Source organism: Piliocolobus tephrosceles, chromosome 1, assembly GCF_002776525.5.
Source record: "Piliocolobus tephrosceles isolate RC106 chromosome 1, ASM277652v3, whole genome shotgun sequence".
NCBI lineage: Eukaryota > Metazoa > Chordata > Mammalia > Primates > Cercopithecidae > Piliocolobus > Piliocolobus tephrosceles.
Genome location: NC_045434.1, coordinates 74,607,582 through 74,630,408, shown reverse-complemented (window position 1 = coordinate 74,630,408; position 22,827 = coordinate 74,607,582). Strand labels below are relative to the sequence as shown.

General features: G+C 37.6%; 1 protein-coding gene across 1 annotated transcript in view; it reads right to left on the bottom strand.

The window, feature by feature from the left end:
• The window catches only part of SPATA17 (spermatogenesis associated 17), a 225,563-nt gene that overhangs the window by 54,987 nt on the left and 147,749 nt on the right, over positions 1–22,827 (bottom strand). Inside the window, exon 9 of the mRNA XM_023203722.1 lies at positions 11,917–12,049. Within this exon, the coding sequence (XP_023059490.1) occupies positions 11,917–12,049 (133 nt within the window). The remainder of the gene's footprint in view (positions 1–11,916; positions 12,050–22,827) is intronic.

Genomic DNA, 22,827 nt, shown 5'->3' with positions numbered 1-22,827 from the left:
AAAAGGTTCGACCATTTAAGACACAGACTTAGAATCTAACAACTTAACTTGGGCAGTTTACAAATAGACTAAAAACAATGAGTAAATTATATGGTATGTACATTATCTTATTGATTTCCACACTTTCAAAAATTATATGTATGCTACTTTTCATTATTTACTTTCATACTTTTGAGAAAAAATAGTATTATTTGCTCTAAATTTGCTGCCTCTGATTTATTTGTATAGTGTTCTTCATTTCAATAGCATTAAAAACAAAACAAAAATGTAAATAATATTTGATACATATGAATGTGATGAGAGGAAGAGTATTTACTCACCTTTGATTTTCTGCCAACTGACACCTTTTAACACAATAGGTTAATAAATCATTCGAAAAGTATGACTTCTATGTTTAAAAATAATATAAGTGGATGAAAGATTTCTACATAGACAATCTTAAAACATAATGGGAAGAGTGAAGGACAGAAGCCAAATATACTTGCTTGAGCTTTCTTAGCTAAAGTCAATCTATTGCATTCAACTCCATCTTGCCATAGAAGAACGATAAGATCATGTCAGCCCTTTCTTTTCTTTTCTTTTTTTTTTTTTGACAGAGTCTAGCTCTGTTGCCCAGGCTGTAATGCAGTGGCATGATCTTGACTCATTGCAAACTCCGCCTCCCGGGTTCACGCCATTCTCCTGCCTCAGCCTCCCAAGTAGCTGAGATTACAGGCGTCCGCCACCACGCCTGGCTAATTTTTTGTATTTTTAGTAGAGACGGTGTTTTACCGTGTTAGCCAGGATGGTCTCAATCTCCTGACCTCGTGATCTGCCCACTTCAGCCTCCCAAAGTACAGCCTTTTCTTTCTTCAACATTTTGAACCTGACATCTCTAGTCTCCCTAAGATTTTCTCTAATTCACCAATAATTAATAAATTGAAGCCTCAAATTTCCAATATCAAGAAACAAAGTTTTATAAAAGTATAGAAAAAAGTCTTTTAGCAACGTATTGAATGCAAGTCCCATCCAAGTTGCTTAATATCAAATCAAATTATAAAGTATTTCTAATAATTCTAAGATTTTATGTTTAACCAATAAAATGACTACCTATGTATTATACAGATTATACTAGCCACCACACAGAGACATAGTTTTGGGGTTTTTTTTGTTTGTTTGTTTTGTTTTTTGAGATGGAGTCTCACTCTGTTGCTCAGCCTGGAGTGCAGTGGCGCAATCTCTGTTCATTATAACCTCTGCCTCCCAGGTTCAAGCATTTCTCCTGCCTCAGTCTCCTGAGTAGCTGGGATTACAGGTGTGCACCACCATGCCCAGCTAATTTTTGTAAGTTTGTTTATTTAATGGTGTTGTTTATTTTAAGAGATAAGAAGAAGATGGGGAGAAATCAGGAAGGGAGGGAGGAAAGGAGGAAGAAAAAAAAGAAGGAAGATAAGGAGGGAGGGAGAAATGTAAAGTTGTTTTGAATACTTTTCTACATGGTTTTGTATGGAGTTAGAGGGGCTGATGATTTATTATGATTTAAAGAATACCTACAGTCTCTGGGTGTGGTGGCTCAAACCTGTAATCCCAGCACTTTCGGAAACCTTGGCTTGATGGATCACTTGTGGCCAGGAGTTCGAGACCAGCCTGGCCAGCATGATAAAACCCCATCTCTACAAAAAATACAAAAATTAGCTGGGCATAGTGGTGCATGCCCATAATCTCAGCTATTTCGGATGCTGAGGCATGAGAATCGCTTGAGCTTGGGAGGCGGAGAACTGAGATTGTACCACTGTACTCTGTACTCCAGCCTCGGCAACAGAGCAAGACTCTATCTGGAAAAAAAAAAAAAAATAGTAATAATAATAAAAATAAAAATACCTACAATTTTTCTTTTAATTTTTAGGGTGATATGGTTTGGCTCTGTGTCCCCACCCAAATCTCATCTAAAATTGTAATCCTCATGTGTCAAGGGAGGGATCTGGTAGGAGGTGATTGGATTATAGGGGTGGTATCCCCCATGCTGTGCTTGTGACAGTGAGTTTTCATGAGATCTGATTGTTTTAAAAAAGTATTTGGCAGTTCCCCCTTGCACTCTTCTCTCTCACCTGCTACTATGTAAGACATGCCTTGCTTCCCCTTCACCTTCTACCATCTGCCATGATTGTGAGTTTCCTGAGGCTTTCCCAGTCATGCAGAACTGTGAGTCCATTAAACCTCTTTGTTTTAAAAATTACCCAGTCTCAGGTTCTCAGGTAGTTCGTTCCTTCCTTCCTTTCTTTCTTTTCTTTTAAGACAGAGTCTCACTCTGTCACTGAGGCTGACGTGCAACGGGGTGGTCTTGGCTTACTGCAACCTCCGCCTCCTGGGTTCAAGCGATTCTCTTGCATCAGCCTCCTGAGTAGCTTGGTGTGTACTACCACACCCATTTAATTTTTGTATCTTTAGTAGAGACGGGGTTTCATCATGTTGGCCAGGCTGGTCTCGAACTCCTGACCTTGTGATCCACCCGCTTTGGCCAGGTAGTTTCTTTATCACAGTGTGAAAACAAACTAATACACAGGGACAACAAGAATAATTATGTGTGATTATTTTCCTTAAGTATGCATGCTTTTTAAAAGTATATGGAGGCATAAAATTATTTCTCCAGAGTAACAAAATATACTACTTTTCTTTTTACTGCATATCCAAAAGTTTCTATATTTCCATAAAGTTGCTTACTTTATGGTTAGGTAAATGCATATTCTCGAAAAATACATCAGAATATATGAAGTGAATCTGTTGCATAAAACAAAAAGGAAGTACATTATTTTAGGAAACACATTTTGCACAAGAACGTTTCTTACTCTGAAGCAGCTTAATGTCACGAGTCATTTATATTTTAAAGAAATGAACAACTCCTTGAATTAAATAGAACGGTGAGATGGTATAAAAGCAACAAATGTTTATGTCAAATAGAAAATGAGATACAGATTACATTACACATGTTTAAAATATGAAATTAGATAAATAGTTAAAAAGTATATTTAGCTTACATTCTGAATGATTGCACATCAGTTAGAAACATTTGCAGCCAACAGACACATGAAAAATGCTCATCATCACTGGACATCAGAGAAATGTGAATCAAAACCACAATTAGACACCATCTCACACCAGTTAGAATAGTGATCATTAAAAAGTCAGGAAACAACAGGTGCTGGAGAGGATGTGGAGAAATGGGAACACTTTTACACTGTTGGTGGGACTGTAAACTAGTTCAACCATTGTGGAAGACAGTGTGGCGATTCCTCAAGGATCTAGAACTAGAAATGCCATTTGACCCAGCCATCCCATTACTGGGTATATATATACCCAAATGATTATAAATCATGCTGCTATAAAGACACATGTACACGTATGTTTACTGTAGCACTATTCACAATAGCAAAGACTTGGAACCAACCCAAATGTCTGTCAATGATAGACTGGATTAAGAAAATGTGGCACATATACACTATGGAATACTATGCAGCCATAAAAAAGGATGAGTTCATGTCCTTTGTAGGGACATGGATGCAGCTGGAAACCATCATTCTCAGCAAACTATCACAAGAACAGAAAGCCAAACACTTCATGTTCTCACTCATAGGTGGAAATTGAATAATGAGATCACTTGGACACAGGAAGGGGAACATCACACACCAGGGCCTGGTGTGGGGTGGAGGGAGGGGGGAGGGATAGCATTAGGAGATATACCTAATGTAAATGAGGAGTTAATGGGTGCAGCACACCAACATGGCACATGTATACATATGTAACAAACCTGCCTGTTGTGCACATGTACCCTAGAACATAAAGTATAATAAAAAAAAAAGAAAGAAACATGTGCCTAGAACAGGTTGGTTGCTGAATTTTATGAAATGACATTGCTATGGCTTTAGTTTGTTCTCACCAAAACTCATGTTGAAATTTGATCCCCAACGTGGTGGTTTTGGGAGGTGGAACCTAGTGGAAGGTGTTTGGGTCATGGCAACAGATCCCTCATGAATTGCTTGGTGCCATTCTAGTAGTTGTGAGTCAGTTCTCTCTGATTATATTAGATTCTTAACAGGATGGATTAATTCCCTCAAGGGTTGGTTATTATAAATCCAGTACGCCTCTTGCGTTTTGCCTCCTCGTGTGCCTGCTTTCCCTTTGACCTTCTCCACCATGTTATGACACAGCACAAAAGCCCTCACCAGAAGCCAGGAAGATGCCAGTGCCAGCCTTATTGTACTTTTCAAACTCCAGAACCGTGAGCTAAATAAGCCTCTTGTCTTATAAATTACTTAGTCTCAGGTATTCTGTTATAGCAACACAAAACAGACCAAGACAGATATTATCATCAACTTTTAGGTGTGTCGATCAGTTCTAAGGGTGAACTAGGTCAAACGACTCACTGTATACATTCTTTATGCCTTGGAATTACTAGCGTTTTTGAAGGCCATTTTTAATTAAGATGTCTTAGTAGCTGCCAAAAAAAAATTACTTTCTGAAGTATCCAATTTACTTTCCGGCGTGTCTCACCCCTTGGCAATCCCATATTTATAATGTCCTTAAAAAAAGAATGTTTCTTAGAGTTTAGTAAAGAAACATCTTATTTTTCTTTTGGGTCTAACATTTCTTCCTTTTGAGAAAGGAAGATCCATCTGTGACTTTTGTCTTCCTTTTTATGTTGGACACCAGGAAGCTGAAATTCTTAAATCACCACCACAGTGATGCTTTCCCTTTATGTTGCAGGCATATAAACTCTTCTCATCTTAGATCATTTCCCCGTATCCTTACTTCAATAATATGACCCTTATTGCATTTTACTTCTATTTAATTATTTATTTTTATTTTTTGAGACAGTCTCGCTCTGTCACCAGACTGGAGTGCAGTGGTGCGATTTCGGCTCACTGCCACCTCTGCTTCCCAGGTTCAAGCGATTCTTCTGCCTCAGCCTCCCGAGTAGCTAAGACTACAGGCATGCACCACCACGCCCAGCTGCTAATTTTTGTATTTTTATCTGTATTTTACTTTTAGAAAGATGCCTCAAATCCCTTCAGGAAGGAGGCAGTATGCAAAGGAATGAATACTCACTGATAGGCTATTAATAGAATCATTAGGTCTGGTAATATGTGGAACCCATACCCTTTCTAGTGGCCCCAATCCCTTTCCAGAAAGTCACTCATTTTGTGTAAATTCTAAGATACGTGTGTGTGTATTTTTTAATTGTTAGTGAAGGAAGTAAAAATATTCCTCTCTAAAACACTGGAGATCACAGAGCTAAAGAAGGTTAAAATGCAGGGGCACATTCTGCCCTTCCCCTTTGCCTTTCCCACCTAAAGGCAGGCACTTTTACAACACTTGCTTATCAGCTCAGAAACAGAGTTCAGAGACAGTGGCGCCAGAAGATCCTGGAGGAGACTTTGTTCTTTCCATGAATGTATCTTCCCACATTTTCCTGCGTTTTGGAAGTCTGGAGATACACTATTATTTGTTTTGTCACTATATAGAATATAGAGCTCTTTATTAAAGTATTATTTATGCAAGGCCCCTATGCCACTGCTTTGAGAGAGAAATACTTTTGAACTGAGGTCTCTCTTCCACGTGATGGGTATGGCATGTGTTAATACAATTTGACTGAGTTTTTCTCTTGTTAATCTGACTTTTCAGGAGAATATCTCAACTAAGAATCTATGAGGGAAAGAAAAGAAATTATATTTTCTCCCTACAAGGAGCAACAGGTTAAATGCATAGTAAGAACTTTCCCTTTTCATCTCTTATAGTCTAAGACATGTTTTGCCAATTCAGACATTTTTATTTAAGAGGTAAAAAATATTTTGAAATCAGATAAGAAATATTTGTTTTCTTTCTTCCTTTATATATCATGTTTTCTGACTGATGTTCTTAATTCTGAAGCCCTTATTGAATTATAATATGGGCAAGAAATATACATATACATTATCCTGTTCATTCAGATCTATTGAAAGTTTTACTCTAAGCCAAAAATTAAATTAAAAAGCTATAGATATAAAACATAATATGATGAACCATAATATTTAAATTTTGCAGAATGTGTAGTATAATGACGTTTACACTAAATGTTTTCAGAAAAACAAACTCTCTTAGGAATGTCCTTAGACAGTAAAATGGGTTTCCTTTTATATGTGATTTTTTTTCATTTCAGGGTGTACATATACACAGGTTTGTTATATGAATATATTATGTTAATACTGGGGTTTGGACTTTTATTGATCCCATCACCCAAATACTGAACATAGCACTCAATACATAGTTTTTCAACCCTTGCCCCAATTCCTCCCTCCCTCCCTCCCCTCTTTTGGAGACCCCAATATCTATTTTTTCCATCTTTATGTCCATGTGTACTCATTGTTTAGCTCCCACTTATAAGTCAGAACATGCAGAATTTGATTTTCTATGTCTGCATTAATTCACTTAGAATAATGGTCTCCAGCTACATCAATGTTGCTGCAAAGGACATGACTTCATTCTTTTTTATGGCTGTATAGTATTCCATGGTATATATGTGCCACTCAATTTTTTCCCCTATCTATAAGTGCAGCACAAAGATAAATATGTATATGTATGTTTGTATACAAGTATACTTTATTAACTGTAATCACCATGCTGTATGTGTGCTGCATATATAACATGTATGTTAGGTGGTATAGCCTGAATTTTGTAGCCCACCCCTCCCGCCACTCATGTGTTGAAGCCTCACTCTCAATGTGACTATATATTGGAGACAGAGCTTTTAAGAAGGTGATTAAGTTTAAATGATGTCATACAACAGTCTGTGAGTGCTGGGTTTTGAGCTAGAGTAGGAACGTATTGCTAAGGAAACACATAACATGGCAGAAACAATATCTTATATTTCCAGTGCCTAGAAAAAAATTCTTGACTAATAAACAGATAAAGAGATACTGGGACTCAAGGACTTCATCAGCTCTATTGACAGAAACCAGGAATAGAGATGAGATTATACCAGCTAAGACACCAGGAGTTTGAAGTAAATGGTGCAGAGAAAGCAGAAAAGAATTAAGGCAGATTGTGGGACTTCTTGGATTCTACGAGGACTGGACCACTATTCAAGCAAAGGTAAGAATGACCCCTAAGGGGATTCAGAGATCACTGGGGCTGCTACTCCTACAAGAGGCCCAGGGAGCAGGACTGTTTCCTTGTAAGTTTCAAAGAGTGAGGCCACCTCTCCAGATTCCATGGGGCAGGATGACCCTGTTCAAGTGCCTCTAGGGCAGGACCCACCTTTACAGGGAGCCTTGTGGGCAGGGCCCTTGCAGAGAGACTCTGCCTCACCCACAGAGTCATCAGGGTGACCCTGCCATCCCAGACGAACTGGAGAGCAAAATATTGTACCAAAAAGTATTATTTTCAAGACTTAACATCAAATAGAATTTGCCTTGTTAGGTTTTACACTTCTCTGAGACACATCACCCATTCCTTTCATCCAATTTTTCCCTTTTGGCATAGAAATATCTCCCCTTTGCGTGTCTTATTATTGCATTTTGGAAGCACATAACTTGACTGGTTTCACAGGTTCACAGCTAGAGAGGAAGTTTACCTTAGAATGAGGCAAGTTTCACCTTATCTGATTATATGGTATTTCTTGGTAGTTCTTTGTTTGTTTTCCCACAGCTTTACTGAGGTATAATTGACAAATTAAATACCATTCTAATTTATTAGAATAGACATTCTAACAAATTAAATACACCTGCAGTCACTCAACAGATTACTTTGGTTGTATGGACATTTTAACAATATTAAATTCTTCCAGTTCGCGAACACAGCATATCCTTGCCAATACATGTTACCTTTTGTCTTTTTGTTAATAGCCATTCTAACATGTGTGAGGTTACATGCCATTGTGGTTTCTATTTACATTTCCCTGATGATTAGTAATGTAGAGCATCTTCTCATATACTTGTTGACCATTTGTAAAAATTGTATATATTTACAGTGTACAACATGATGTTCTGATATACATATGCATTGTGAAATGATTACCACAATCATGCTAATTAACATATGCATAACATTTAGCACAGTTATTTCTATTTTGTGATAAGAACATTTAAGATCTATGCTCTGAGTCATTTTCAAGTATACAATACATTATTAATTTTAGTCACCATGCGGTATAATAGATCTCCAGAACTATTCATCCTAATTGAAACTTTGTACCTTCTGACAAATGTCTTCTTCTCATTTCTCACCCCTACCTCCTGCCTCAAGTCCCTAGTAACCACAATTCCACTCTGTACTTCTGAGTTTGAATTTTTTCAGATTTCACATATAAATGAGATCATGCAGTATTTGTCTTTCTGTGCCTAACATTTCATTTAGTGTAAGGTCCTCCAGGTTCATCCACGTTATCACAAATGACAGAATGTCTTTCTTTTTTTTTTTTTTTTTTTTGGTTTCAAAGTTATAATGCATGGTTTAAAAGAGAGGAAAGGAAAAAAAGATACAAAGCTGGTTACAGGTCTGAGGGAGTCTAAGGAGAGAAAAATAGAAGGAGAGGAAAGGGGGGATGTCTTTCTTTTTAAAAGCTGAATAGTATTCCAATGTGTATATCTAGCACATTTTCTTTATCCATTTATCCTTCAATGAATAATTTGATTCCATATCTTGGCAATTTTGAAAATACTGCAGTAAACATGGGGCTGCAGATATCTCTTCGATATACTGATTTCACTTCCCTTGAATCTATACCCAGGAATAGGATTGCTGGATTGTACAGTAGTTCTATTTTTAATTTTTTGAAGAACCACCATTTTCCATAATGACTGTATTCCCACCAATAGTGCACAAGCATTCCATTTTCTCCACATCCTTGCCAATACGTTATCTTTTGTCTTTTTGGTAACAGCCTTTCTAACATGTGTAAAGTTATATCTCATTGTGGTTTCTGTTTGCATTTCCCTGATGATTAGTGATGTTGAGCATCTTCTCATATACTTGTTGGCCATTTGTATGTCTTCTTTTGAGAAATGTCTATTCCAGTCTTTTGCCCATTTTTAAAAGAGGTTATTAGTTTACTTGCTATTGGGCTGTATGAGTTCCTTATATATTTCAGATATTAACGCTATCAAATGTATGGTTTGTAAATATTTTTTTCCTGTTTCATAGTTTGTCTCCTTACGCTGTTGATCATTTCCTTTGCTGTGCAAAGCTTTTTGGTTTGATGCAATTCTATTTGTCTACTTTTGCTTTTGTTGCCTATACTTTTGGGGTCATATCCAAAAAATAATTGCTTAGACCAATGTCAAGAAGGTTTTTTCCTATATTTCCTTCTAGTAGTTTTACAGTTTCAGGTCTTAATCTAGTTTTAGTTGATATTTGCATATAGTGTGAGATAAGGATCCACTTTCATTCTTCTGCATGTGGATATACAGCTTTCTCATCACCGTTTGTTGAAGAGACCATCCTGTCCCCATTGTGTGTATTTGGCACCTTTGTCAAAGATCAATTGGGCATAAATGTGTGCATTTATTTCTGGGTTCTGTATCCTATTCCATCGTTTGATGTGTCTATTTTTTATCCCAGGACCATGTTGTATTGATTGCTATGACTTTGTAATATAATTTGAAATCAGGTAGTGTGATGCTTCCATCTTTAGTCTTTTTGCTCAAGACTGCTTTGGCTGTTCAGGGTCTTCTGTGGTTCAGGAATTTTAGGATTGTTTTTCCTTTTCTTCTTCTTTTTTGTTTTTTCTCTTTTGAGACAGAGTCTTACTTTTTCACCCAGACTGGAGTGCAGTGGCATGATCTCAGCTCACTGCAACCTCCATCTCCAAGTTTCAAGCGATTCTCCTGCCTCAGCCTCCCAAGTAGCTGGGACTACAGATGGGCACCACCACACCTGGCCACATTTTATATTATTAGTAGAGGCAGGGTTTCACCATGTTGGCCATGTTGGTCTCGAACTCCTGATCTCAAGTGATCTGCCCACCTTGGCCTCCCAAAGTGCTGGGATTACAGGCATGAGCCACCCTGCCTAGTTAAGGATTATTTTTTCTGTTTCTGTGAAAAATGACATTGGGATTTTGATAGGGATTGCATTGACTCAATAGATCACTTTGTTTAGATGGACATTTTAACAATATTAAATTCTTCCAGTCCATGAACACAGAATACTTTTCCATTTATTTGTGTCTTCTTTAATTTATGTCATCAGTATTTTATAGTTTTCAATGTACAGATCTTTTACTTCCTTAGTTAAATTCATTCCTATATGGGATTATTATCTTGATTTCTTTTTGGGACAGTTTGTTGTTAGTGTATGAAAATGCTGCTAATATTTGTATGTTAATTTTGTATCCTGAAACCTTATTGCATTTGTTTATTAGTTCTAATAGTCTTTGGTGTGGAGTCTTTAGGGTTTTTAATATTTAAGATCATGTCATCTGCAAACAGACAATTTTACATCTTCCTTTCCAGTGTGGATACCTTGTCTTTCTTTCTCTTGCCTAATTGCTCTGGCTAGGACTTCCAGTACCATATTGAATAGTAGTTGTAAGACTGGGCATCCTTGAGGCCGGGTGTGGTGGCTCATGCCTGTAATCCCAGAACTTTGGGAGGATGAGGCTGGTAGATCACAAGGTCAGGGGAAGGAGACCATCATGGCTAACACGGTGAAACCCCGTCTCTACTAAAAATACAAAAAAAGTAGCCAGGCGTGGTGGCATGCGCCTGTAGTTCCAGCTACTTGGGAGGCTGAGGCAGGAGAATCGCTCGAATCCGGGGGGCGGAGGTTGTAGTGAGCCAAGATTGCGCCATTGCACTCCAGCCTGAGTGACGGAGTGAGACTTTATCTCAAAAAAAGAAAAAAAAAAAAGAGTGGGCATCCTTGTCATGTTCCTATGATTTAGATATGACTTTAGAGTTTAGAGCGGGTACTAAATGTATTAAGATTCTTGTGGCTTTTGAGATGGAAAGAATGTATTTGCATTCAAGAGTGCATGAGTTTTGGGGGCCAGGAATGGAAGGCTATGAAATGAATTCTGTTTCCCTAGAATTCATCTTTTGAATCTCTAACCTGTAATGTGATTGTATTAGAAACAGAACCTGTGAGGAGGTGATTGAGGTTAAATAAGGTCATGAAGGGAGGGTCCTGGTCTCTTGGGATTAGCACCCTTACAGGGAGAGACACAAGAGAGCCTGCTCTCTCTCTGCCCAGAAATAAGAGGTTATATGAGCAAACAGGGAGATGATAGCTGCCTACAAGCCAGGAAGAAAGGCCTCACCAGAAACTATGTTGGCAGTTATCTCAGACTTCCAGCCTCCAGAATTGTAAGAAAATAAATGTCTGTGGTTGAAGCTACATAGTCTATGGTACTTTGTTGTGGCAGCCTGAGTACAGACTAATATATCACACAAGTGCCACATATACGTGCTGTACCTGTTATGAAAGTGCATATGACACTCAGGAGTTGCACATATACACATATGCGTGTCAAATGTATGTTATATATCATGTTTTAAATAATGCATGTCTTCTCTCCCCCCTTCTTTAGTTAGCTATCTATAAACATACATACATAGATTGAGATAGAGCAAACAAGCCCTGATCTCCATGCCCGAGAGTTAGCTTAACTCCATTCTGTGACCTCATACTCAAGTCCTCACCCTGGTCATATGCCAATGCCAGTGATCCATGCCTTTGATCCTAGGGCAGCTAAGTTATAGCTAAGTCATAAAACTTAAGAATACAATACTGAAAAAAAATCTTACATAGGTCAGCAGCACCATCTTTACCTAAAACAGCTGTCTATAAATAATTTTGTTACCATAAAGGTCTTAATTGTAATAAGAATATTTATACTTGCTCTAATTAATGTATATTTCTAGCTCTTAAAAAGGAATAACTTTTTAAAATGTTTTGTTAACTCACCTTGTCACAGATCCATTTCTTAGGATTTTCACTTCGGAATTGTTCTTTGTGAGAAATAGGACAATACTTGCTTGATAAATGCATTGATGGGATGTACTTTTCATTTTTATGGTATGAAGAAAATGGCAAAAACCTGAAAGAAATATTTGGGAGCTAATCTTAACTTGATTTTTAGAGACACTTGGTTTTTAAAATAAGGCTTTGGAGAAGTACTATACTACAGTGAAAATAATACATGATTTAGAATCAGAATACCTAGATTTCATTTCAACCTCTGCCATTGATTACCTGTGTTAATTACTTCTATTAATCTTTATTTTCTATTCTGCAAATGGAGATACTAAAATGTTCTTTACAGAATTTTTGTGAGTCTCAAGTATTTTATATAGAGATAATGCTAATACATTTATGAATCAATTATGCCAAAAAACTCAAAATTCATCATATAAATGAAAGTGTTCATAATTTTAAAATAGTATCCCTAAATCAAAAGGACAGTCAGTACAGTCAATTCTCATTGAAGTAGGCTTTCTTCAATTTTAAGTCACTTGAATAATGGTGGCATTATTGGTAGCAGTAGCAGTTACAAAAAATGGGGCCTTCGAGTCAGCCAGACCTGTAATCACACCTTAGCTTTGCTTTGCTAGCTGTATTACCCTATGCAAGTTATCTGAATGAGGCTTGACTTCCATATAGGGTTATTACAATGAATGAACAACTTAATTCATGTAAGGTATTTAACATGGAGGCTGAAAAGACTGTGTCCAATAAATAATGTCAGTGCTAAAAACAGATGTAAAAATTGAAGGAACCTGTTGCAGCAACCATTATCATCATCATCATTATTACTTTAGATATTTTTATGATCAACAGAAAAGACCAAACTTTTAAAACCCATATAAAGTCTCACAGAACATCTAAGATTGTGATATGCTTTCAGTGTAACCCAGATCCTTCACCAAAACACACTGAAATAAGAGTAAAGAAATTTTTTAAAAAAGTTATAAACCTATAAGAAGAAATGGGACAGAAAATAAGAAAGAGCAATTGAAAACACCAATTAATTTTTAGCAGGTGGAAGGATGATAGAAAATTCAAAAATGACACAGAAGAGTTAAGAAAACTGAAATCTAGGTGCCAGAAGAATGAGATGTCAAAGAGCAACAGGGCAATTTGTCCTGTAGAACCAGGGAAAGGCTCGGGAAATAAATCTACAATTATTCCAGAAAGTGAGAGAAGGAATGAAGCTGAAAACAGCTGAAAGCTTATGTAAGGAGTAATGAAATCCCCAGGTCCATGTCCCAGTCCATGTATCCATAAAAGCCTATTCTCAGAAAAAATTTACACCAAAAACTCTAGTCTCAAGGAAAGCATGTACTGAGGAAGGCTAAGGGGAGGCACCAAATGGAATATGTAGATTTTAATCCAAAGACTGGCCATTGAACTCTTTCCTCGCTCGTCTCTTAAGTGCACTGGCAGCTTGAATTTATATCCTTCAGAAGACTAATTGCATCTTCTGAAAAGACGTGACAGTTCTTAGAGAAACGAGTTCAAATATCAACAATTTGGGGATGTTTTAATTAAAAGGGTGAATCAGAGTATAATAAAATCTATCAAAAAACCACTCTTTTACACCCTTAGAGTTTCTAATGTAATTTTTACATTTTCCCTTTTAATATAAACTTAAGAATGGTTTACCAGTGGGAAAATAATCAATGTGGAAGAAGGACACAAATCCAAACATAAGGAATAAGCTAGAGGAAACATATCATGACGCAGCAAAAAGGAGTAAATTCAGAAATTTTTAACACATATAATCAAAGGAGACACGGTATTAATGAAATAAAATTTGGAAGGCTTTTAAATAAAATAAACATTTAGAGAAAAGTGGAAGCTCTGGGAAATAGAAACTATATATAGCAAAATAAAATATTCTCCTGAGAAAAATATTCTGAAATTCAGACTTTAAAAAAAAGTTGAGGTTCAACATATATTTATCGAGCCATTACTATATGCCAACATTTTCATATAGATGATCTCATTTAGTTAAGATAAAGAAAGGTGTTTATAAAAATCTAAATTCAACTGAAAATTATTATTTTTGTCATTTAATAAGCTTAGAAAAAGTAGCATTCTTTCATCAATTTTAACACTTCTCTGCAATTTCTTTTTAATATTTATTTTAAAATTCTTAATATTTTCCAAAGAAAGTATTTTCTAACACTATTTAAAATAAAAAATAAACAGAATATAGAACTTTGAATTATACAAAGTTACAGAAGCATGTATTACTATGCACTTGGGAAAAGAGCTCTCATATAAGATAGATTATGGTCCTTCCAGTGCTAATTTGCACATGGGATGGACATCACACACAAAAAAATTAATGTGGCCCCAATGTCCCTGAGTATACAAAGGAGGTGCTGTGAGCTGGCTGCTGCACTTCCAGTTTTTATCACTTCTGAATTGCATTTTAATAGTACATTTTTCTTTTGTGTCTGAACAAAATTTGCCTTCTCAAGGGAATGGATGGCTGAAACAAGGCTGGAAGACTGGGTACTTCCCTGCTCATGAATTAACTCTACTTTCATTTAGCCATCATGTTTCATGAAAGTAACACATATGCATATTCTTAATTGTACATATATATGTGCATGTATGTATATTCAAAAATATTTAGATATTTTATAATCTTTAAATAACATTTATCTCCAAATTAGGAAAAATATTTAATTCTCAAATCAGATTTGCTCTATAAAGTATAAATAGCTACTAACATTGAAAAATCACTTTGGTTTATAATACAATTTTACGTAGAAATCAATTACTTTAAAACTATGTTCTTTTACCAGTTTTTAACATGTATTCAGTTGTGCTTATGCTTAGAGTGAGTACTTTTCAATCAACTAAACTTCATGTTAAAGAAAAGTAATACATGTATTTACCGGTTTTTTTTTTTTTTTAACAATCTTATCAAAGACATAGATCTGGCAAAAATTCTTGAAAGCAATGTAGAGGTATAGTGGTATATACAAACAAGTAACAACTTGAATGTCTGGGCAGTTACGGAAGAATTGGTAGAGGTCTCAGGAAGCAAAAATTAAAAATAGTTAATTAGCTTCCAGGAAAATAGGTCCATTGTAAATATAGTCTTTGTACACTGAATACATGTAATATTATTTTATTATTATAAACATATATGTATTTTCCAAATAAGGACACTAACAAATTACATTTATTGTTTTTCTGCCTTATAACTCTCTTTAATTTTTCACCTTTTCTTAAAGTCCTACTATTGTTACACATAACTCTAGGTTTTCTCTCAGTGCATTTATTTCACTGTCAGATAATTGAAATCTTCAAATTATGAACCTCTCTTGCCTATTAAATCAAGTCTACATTCTCCAACCTAGCTTTCAGGCTTTTTCTAATGCACTTGATCTCTTCAGGCTGTTCAACCACTCCCTACCTGCTGTTCTCTTGATGTCATTTGCCTTTCCTCTCCCACCCTACCTCTATGCCTTTGTTATGCTCTTCCTCCTGAAATGCTGATCCATGCACTACTCCTCTTTCAAAATCCCCTTTAACATCCAGCTGTCCCAGGTGCCTAATCTACCACTCCAACTAACACTGATTTCTCTATTATCTAAATATTTATTCATTGAACACTTTTTTTTTTTTTTTTTGAGACGGAGTCTCGCTCTGTCACCCGGGCTGGAGTGCAGTGGCTGGATCTCGGCTCACTGCAAGCTCCGCCTCCCGGGTTCACGTCATTCTCCTGCCTCAGCCTCCCCAGTAGCTGGGACTACAGGCGCCCGCCACCTCGCCCGGCTAGTTTTTTGTATTTTTTTAGTAGAGACGGGGTTTCACCGGGTTAGCCAGGATGGTCTCGATCTCCTGACCTCGTGATCCACCCGTCTCGGCTTCCCAAAGTGCTGGGATTCATTGAACATTTTTTTTGAGACGGAGTCACGTTCTGTTGCCAGGCTAGAGTGCAGTGGTGCAATCTCGACTCAAGGCAACCTCTGCATACCGGGTTCAAGCGATTTTCCTGCCTCAGCCTCCCAAGTAGCTGGGACTACAGGCACACATCACCATGCCCAGCTAATTTTTGTATTTTTAGTAGAGACGAGGTGTCACCATGTTGGCCAGGATGGTCTCGATCTTTTGACCTCGTGATCATCCCGCCTTGGCCTCCCAAAGTGCTGGGATTACAGGCGTGAGTCACCGCGCCCTGCCTCATGGACCAACTTTTAAATGAAATAAATTTATATACTAGGCACTTTGAAAAACACAGGGCTGGTCAGGGTGGCTCATGCCTGTAATCCCAGCACTTTGGGAAGCCAAGGTGGGAGGATCGCTTGAGGCCAGGAGATCAACATCAGCCTGGGCAACAAAGTGAGAACTCTTCTTTAATAAAAATACTTAAAAATTAGCCAGGCGTGGTGTTGTGCACTTATAGTCCCAGCTACTTGGGAGGCTAAGGCAGGAGGATTGCTTGAGCCTGGAGGTTGAGGCTGCAGTAAGCCGAGATTGTGCCACTGCACTCCAGCCTGGGTGACAGTGAAACCTTGTCTCAAAAAAATTTAAAAGAAGAAAAGAAAAATACGGTGGTATAATGATGGAAGATGCAGTATACCTGAAAGGAATTCACCTTCTAGTAGCGGTATGAAATGGGACAATAAACACAAGTAGAATGTGATAAGTTTTGTGATGGATGTATGGACAAGAGTCAATTAATGCAAAGAGGAAGATTTGCGTTTGCATAAACACGTGTGTGTGTGAGGGTATGGGGAATTACTGGCAGGGAAATGGCGGGTGGGGCATGGAAAAACTATCTTCCCAGACCATGTATGCCAGAACTGAGTGTTGAAAAGCTAGCAGAGTTCAAGTTAAGAATCTGGTGAAGCTATTTAAGGTGGGAAAAACAACATATGCAAATATATGTAGGTGAGTTAGAGCATAAAACGGAATGCTGAAGAAACTGAAAAGCATTCAACATAGTTAGAAAATTTGATTCTTGTGAAGGCAACAAAGTAGATCATGAACAGCCTTAGTGGAGATAAGATTGTGTGTGAAAACAATCCAGGGAGGCTGGGCGTGGTGGCTTACAGCCATAATCCCACAACTTTGGGAGACCAAGGCGATGAGGTCAGAAGTTCGAGACCGGCATGGCCAACATAGCAAAACCCCATCTCTACTAAAAATACAAAAATTAGCCAGGCATGATGGCAGGTACTTGTGACCCCAGCTACTCGGGAGGCTGAGGCAGGGAGAATTACTTGAACCCAGGAGGCAGAGGTTGCAGTGAGCTGAGACTGCCCCGCTGCACTCTCGCCTGGGTGACAAGAAACTCCGTCTCATACGCACACAAACACACACACAAAAGACAGTCCATCGATAATAATATATTACAGACTGATATAAACGGTAAACTATTTTTCTTTATTTTTACATATGCATGAATTATGACTGTCCAATAGGATAGTTACACAGTCTTCAGTGGATTCTGCCTTAGGTAAATTATTTCAAAATAGACATAGTGATAAGAGATTTATAGATATCAACAAATGGCTATGGAACAGGTAAGTCTCAGACACCAAACACCCGAGATCAGCCCCCTCTCAGTTGAAGAGCTCCCAGTGCAAACTATGTATTAAACATAAAACAGGATAAAGGGATACTCTATTACAAGTCAGGAATTTGGTTCCAGACTGTAATACATTCTCCAATCAGCTATACAATAGCGTACAAATAGTCCTTTCATCTAGAATAGAGGTAGGAGAAATAGCAAACTAGAAGAAGTTTCTCTAAAAATTTATAGCAGAGCTTGTATAATCCTCACTTTGTCTATTTGTTTATCTAAAAAATTTTTAAAATAGAGATGCGGTCTCTCTATGTTGCCCAGGCTGGTCTCAAGGTCCTGGGCTCAAGCAATCTTCCTGCCTTGGCCTCCCAAAGTATTGGGATTACAGACATGAGCAAACCGCGCTAGGCCAATCCAACAATTTCTAATGTGAGGACTGCTCCTGGACCTGCCCCCAGCATCTCAACAGCTAACAAAAATCAGAGGTGAGCTTACAGATAGCACAGTTATCTCTCCAGGGAGAATAGCCTTACTGTTTCCTTACTGGCAGGTAAAAGGAAAGGGAGAGACGGGTAAGGATTCTTCCCATAGGGAGCAAATCCAGGGTGACATTTTACTACTTAAATCTCCTGAGAGGTCAAAAGACAATCTAAAGACAGGGAATCCCACCACTGGAACCACTGTACCTTGTAGGACAGATCACAGCAGCCCTGCTCTTCCTTGAGCTGAATGGAGACAGTCAGAATGGGGTGGTGGTGGGGGTTGGGAAAGGGGAGGCAAAGGGAGTCTTAGACTTCTCCTAGAGACAGCCCTGGTGATACTGAAAGGGATACTCAGTTCTGGATCTGTATTAGGTAAGCAAATATTAAGTATATAGTGAACTCTTGGTGACTTGATTCATAGTTAATTCAATCCACCAGATATGTCTTATTAACTACTATGTTCAATACATTGTACTAGACACTATGAGTATAAAAAGGTGAATAAGCAGATGCCCAAAGGCTCTTAAAATCTCATGAGGGAAAAAGACAACTACAACAGTATAAAGTGGGAGTTGGGGGTAGGATTGGAGTGAAGCTTTTGGGATAAAGGCAATAAAAGAAGCATATAAGAACAGAGAGCACAGAGGGCACTATCTAACCTGGGCTTTAACAAATGGGTCAGATTCCATTAGATGGAAATGGGAATCGAGGATGGGGATGCAAGTAAGGGATCCATATGAATAGATGCTCAGAGGTGCAAGATTGGAAAACATATGTGGGTTCTTATAAGAACGTAGCCAAGTTGCCTGGAAAATAGAATGCTGTTGCCAGGGTGCTTATATTGTCTCCTATCAGTACAGGTCAAGTTTCAGCAGTTTCATCTTGTCTTACTTAACATCTCTATGAGGGATGTTGCATCTCTATGCAACTGAGAATATTAGCCCAGTTGCAGCTACTTCTGTCACACACTGTAACCATCGTTGAGGTGCTACACTGGCTCTCTCCTTGAGGGGCTGACTTGGCCACAGCATTACAAAGGCTAATAAAGACGGAGGATCAAGGTGGTCGCCCATTATCACATTCCTCTCTCTAAACTCTGTTGCTAAATTACATGCCTTATGATCCTTTGATGCCCAGAGAAGTCTGACATTTTCCACCTTCTATTGGAAGAGATTTCGTATTTGTGAATTATAAAATCAGTACAGGACTCTCAAATGGTAAGTGACTATTGACACATTCACTTTTTCAGGTGGGAAAAGAGAAACACATACTTTTTCTTATTCTCAAAGTAGGTATAAAATTATTTACTTTTCAAGTTTCAAAACCTCCTATCCTTCATAGACAAGAAAATATAATGAGATAGCAGAATAGAAGATAAGGTCTTATGAATTTTACTGTTGCAATATTTGAGTAATTGAACTTCGTACGTTCAAGTAGTAGTTTACTTCTAATAAGAGTGACTGTAAGATGCTATTATTTCTTTAGCATGCACTACTGGGGTAATAAACGACAAAGAATCTCTGAGGAAATCAGTAGTTTTATCTTTTAAATTACACAAAGTAAGCATTATGTCAATTTTTTTTGTTCTTATACCAAATTTTTAGCACATTCTCAAAAGATCACAAGCTTCATTAATAAAGATGTTACTCTATGAGCAGCCTCCTCATGCCAATCATTAACACTGAAAGGATAGGAACTCCTAAATAGGGATACAGGATGGGCTGGTAGGGATCATCCCAGAATGTCTGCTTAAAAGGTCTATCTAAAATACTTGCCAAAGAAGGGGCAAGGAGTAAGAGCTTAGTAATGTTCAAAACAGAACAGTCATTTAAATTGGGATGAAGAAAAAAAGAATAGAAAAATTCCACTCTAGACTTACTAAGGGAAGAGAACCTGTACTCTGGCCTACAAAACTTGATTTGACAAAGACACCTACATTTAAAAGTTGGGACAGAGTTGATGAAAGAATGTAAAGAGGAAATATGGATAAATGACATTGATTTAATCTATTAAATGAATCAACAAACAGCAAATGTTTGTTATAAAAGTACACCTGCTCAAAAGTTAATCTTAACTCTAATATTTTACCCATTATTATAATATAGAAAATAGTACATTTAGGCCAGGTGCTGTGGCTCACGCCTGTAATCCCAGCACTTTGGGAGGCTGAGGCAGGTGGATCACTTGAGGTCAGGTGTTCAAGACCAGCCTGGACAACATGGCAAAACCCCATCTCTACTAAAAATATAAAAAATAGCCAGGTGTGATGGCATGTGCCATCTACTCAAGAGGCTAAGGCAGGAGAAGCATTTGAACCCGGGAGGTGGAGGCTGCAGTGAGCCGAGATCATACTACTGTACTCCAACCTGGGCAACAGAGTGAGAGAGAGAGAGAGAGAGAGAGAGAGAGAGAGAGAGAGAGAGAGAGAGAGAGAGAGAGAGAGAGAGAAAGAAAGAAAGGAAAGGAAGGAAGGAAGGAAGGAAGGAAGGAAGGAAGGAAGGAAGGAAGGAAGGAAGGAGAGAGAGAAAGGAAGGAAGGGAAAGAAAGAAAGAAAGAGAAAGAAAGAAAGGAAAGAAAGAAAGGAAAGAAAGAAAGGAAAGAAAGAAAGAAAAGAAAGAAAGAAAGAAAGAAAGAAAGAAAGAAAGAAAGAAAGAGAGAGAAAGAAAGAAAGAAAAAGAAAGGATAGTAAATTTAATGCTTTGAGGGCTAAGGGGCTGAGTTACAACAGTTTATGCCTGATCTCATTATCAGATGACCCAGTTCTCATAAACTAATCATAAGTTTTTTTAAGGCAAAGCATTTTGAAAGAACATGCAATTGGAAACATACAAATTATTTGGCAACAATGTTTGAAATAGGATGAGATATGTTTTACACTTGTAGTAAGTATAACTAATAATGAATAATTTTGCCCCTTCTGAAAAAACAAACCATGTTATGGCCCATTAAAACGGGCCGTAAGATGTTGAATATTTGTCCTTTATAATAGAGAATAGTCTGAGTTTTAGTAAAAGGTCCGCAAATAAATAACAGTCTATTTTTCATTACCTTCAATAGGAAAAATAAAAAGTATCTTTACTGTATGTATTAACCCCCTAAATGTACAAGTAAACTTAATATATAGCTCATTAGTATGAACAGAAAGATTTCAAAATATAGCTTAGATTAGTGGAGTTTTTGTTGAAGAGATATTAATAAAATGAGCAACAATCTGGAATAGAAATTAGACAGACTTCCTTTATGGCTGAGGACAAATCATAGCTATAAGTGCTTAATACACACTGTATTTTATACTTAGAGTAGAATTCATAGTACAAATTTAAAACTCATGAACTATTTAGGCAGCAATATCTCCCCCCAAGGGTGGAGACAGAAATGTAATGTTTAAATATAAAGAATGCAAGTGACAAGACTATCTGTTCAACTAAACAGTAAGCTTGTATTGCAAGTTTCTAAATTTAACTGGAAAGATATTTTTCCCTTTTCCTTACATTTTTCTTCACTTAAGAGTAATACATTTCCCTGGATTTATTCTTATTATTATTATTAACAATCTCAAATCATCTTGGCTCAGTAATTTCATTATATATATTTTGCAGACTTCACTTTATTTTCTTCTGATTGTGAACAATACTTTTTAAAATCTCTGCTAAAAGATACTGAAGCTAAAGGCCTCAGCTAAGTAGCATTCACATAGGCTCTTCTTTTAGGCCATTTACATCAAATGTTTTAAACTAACAAAGTTTCAAAAACGGCTAAAAATGATGAACTTAGATATTTTAAGGACTTATATAAATCACTTAAAGAACATAAACTTCTCACGCCTGTAATCTTAGCACTTTGGGAGGCCAAGGTGGGTGGATCACTTGAGCCCAGGAGTTTGAGACTAGCTTGGGCAACGTGGTAAAACCCCATCTCTACAAAAAATACGAAAATTAGCTGGGCGTGGTGGTGGGAAGGTGTGGTCCCAGCTACCAGGGAGGCTGAGGTGGGAGGATTACCTGAGCCTACAGGTCAAACCTGCAGTGAGTCATGATCATGCCACTGCACTCCAGCCTTGGTGACAGACTGAGACCCTGTCTCAAAATAAACAAATAAATAAATAGTGGCAAGAAATACATCAAACTATATCCAGAGCACCGTATTCCAGACTATGGTCTGGGGATGAGATGAGGGGTCTCATGGCCAGCTAGGCCATTTGCTCCATGAGGTCAACAGACCTTTGTCACTGGGGGTGGTGGCTCACGTCTGTAATCCCAGCACTTTGGGAGGCCAACGTGGGTGGATCACCTAAGGTCAGGAGTGCTAGACCAGCCTGGCCGACATGGTGAAACCCTGTCTCTACTAAAAATACAAAAATTAGCCAGGTGTAGTGGTGGGCACCTGTAGTCCCAGCTACTTGGGAGACTGAGGCAGGAGAATCAACTGAACCCGGGAGGCGGAGGTTGCAGTGAGCCGAGATGGCAACACTGCACTCCAGCCTGAGCTACACAGCAAGACTCTGTCTCAAAAAAAAAAAAAAAAAAAAAAAGACTTTTGTCTGTCTGGTTCATTGCTACGTTCTCAATGCCTAATGCAGTGCCTGGCATATAGTCAGCATGCAATAATATTTGTTGAGTGAATACATTTGCAAAATGCTACATATTGTATTATATTTCCCCTCGTTGATATTCACATCAAATAAAAGTATATTTAAGACTGAGAAGCCCTGTAAGTGCCAAAAATCCATTTAAATGTTTTCAATGTAATTTTCCCCCAAATTTATTTGAAAGAAATTCATTAACATCAGTCTTAAGACTAGTTTTTTAAGAGACATAATTTGGAAAATCATGTTCATAGTAA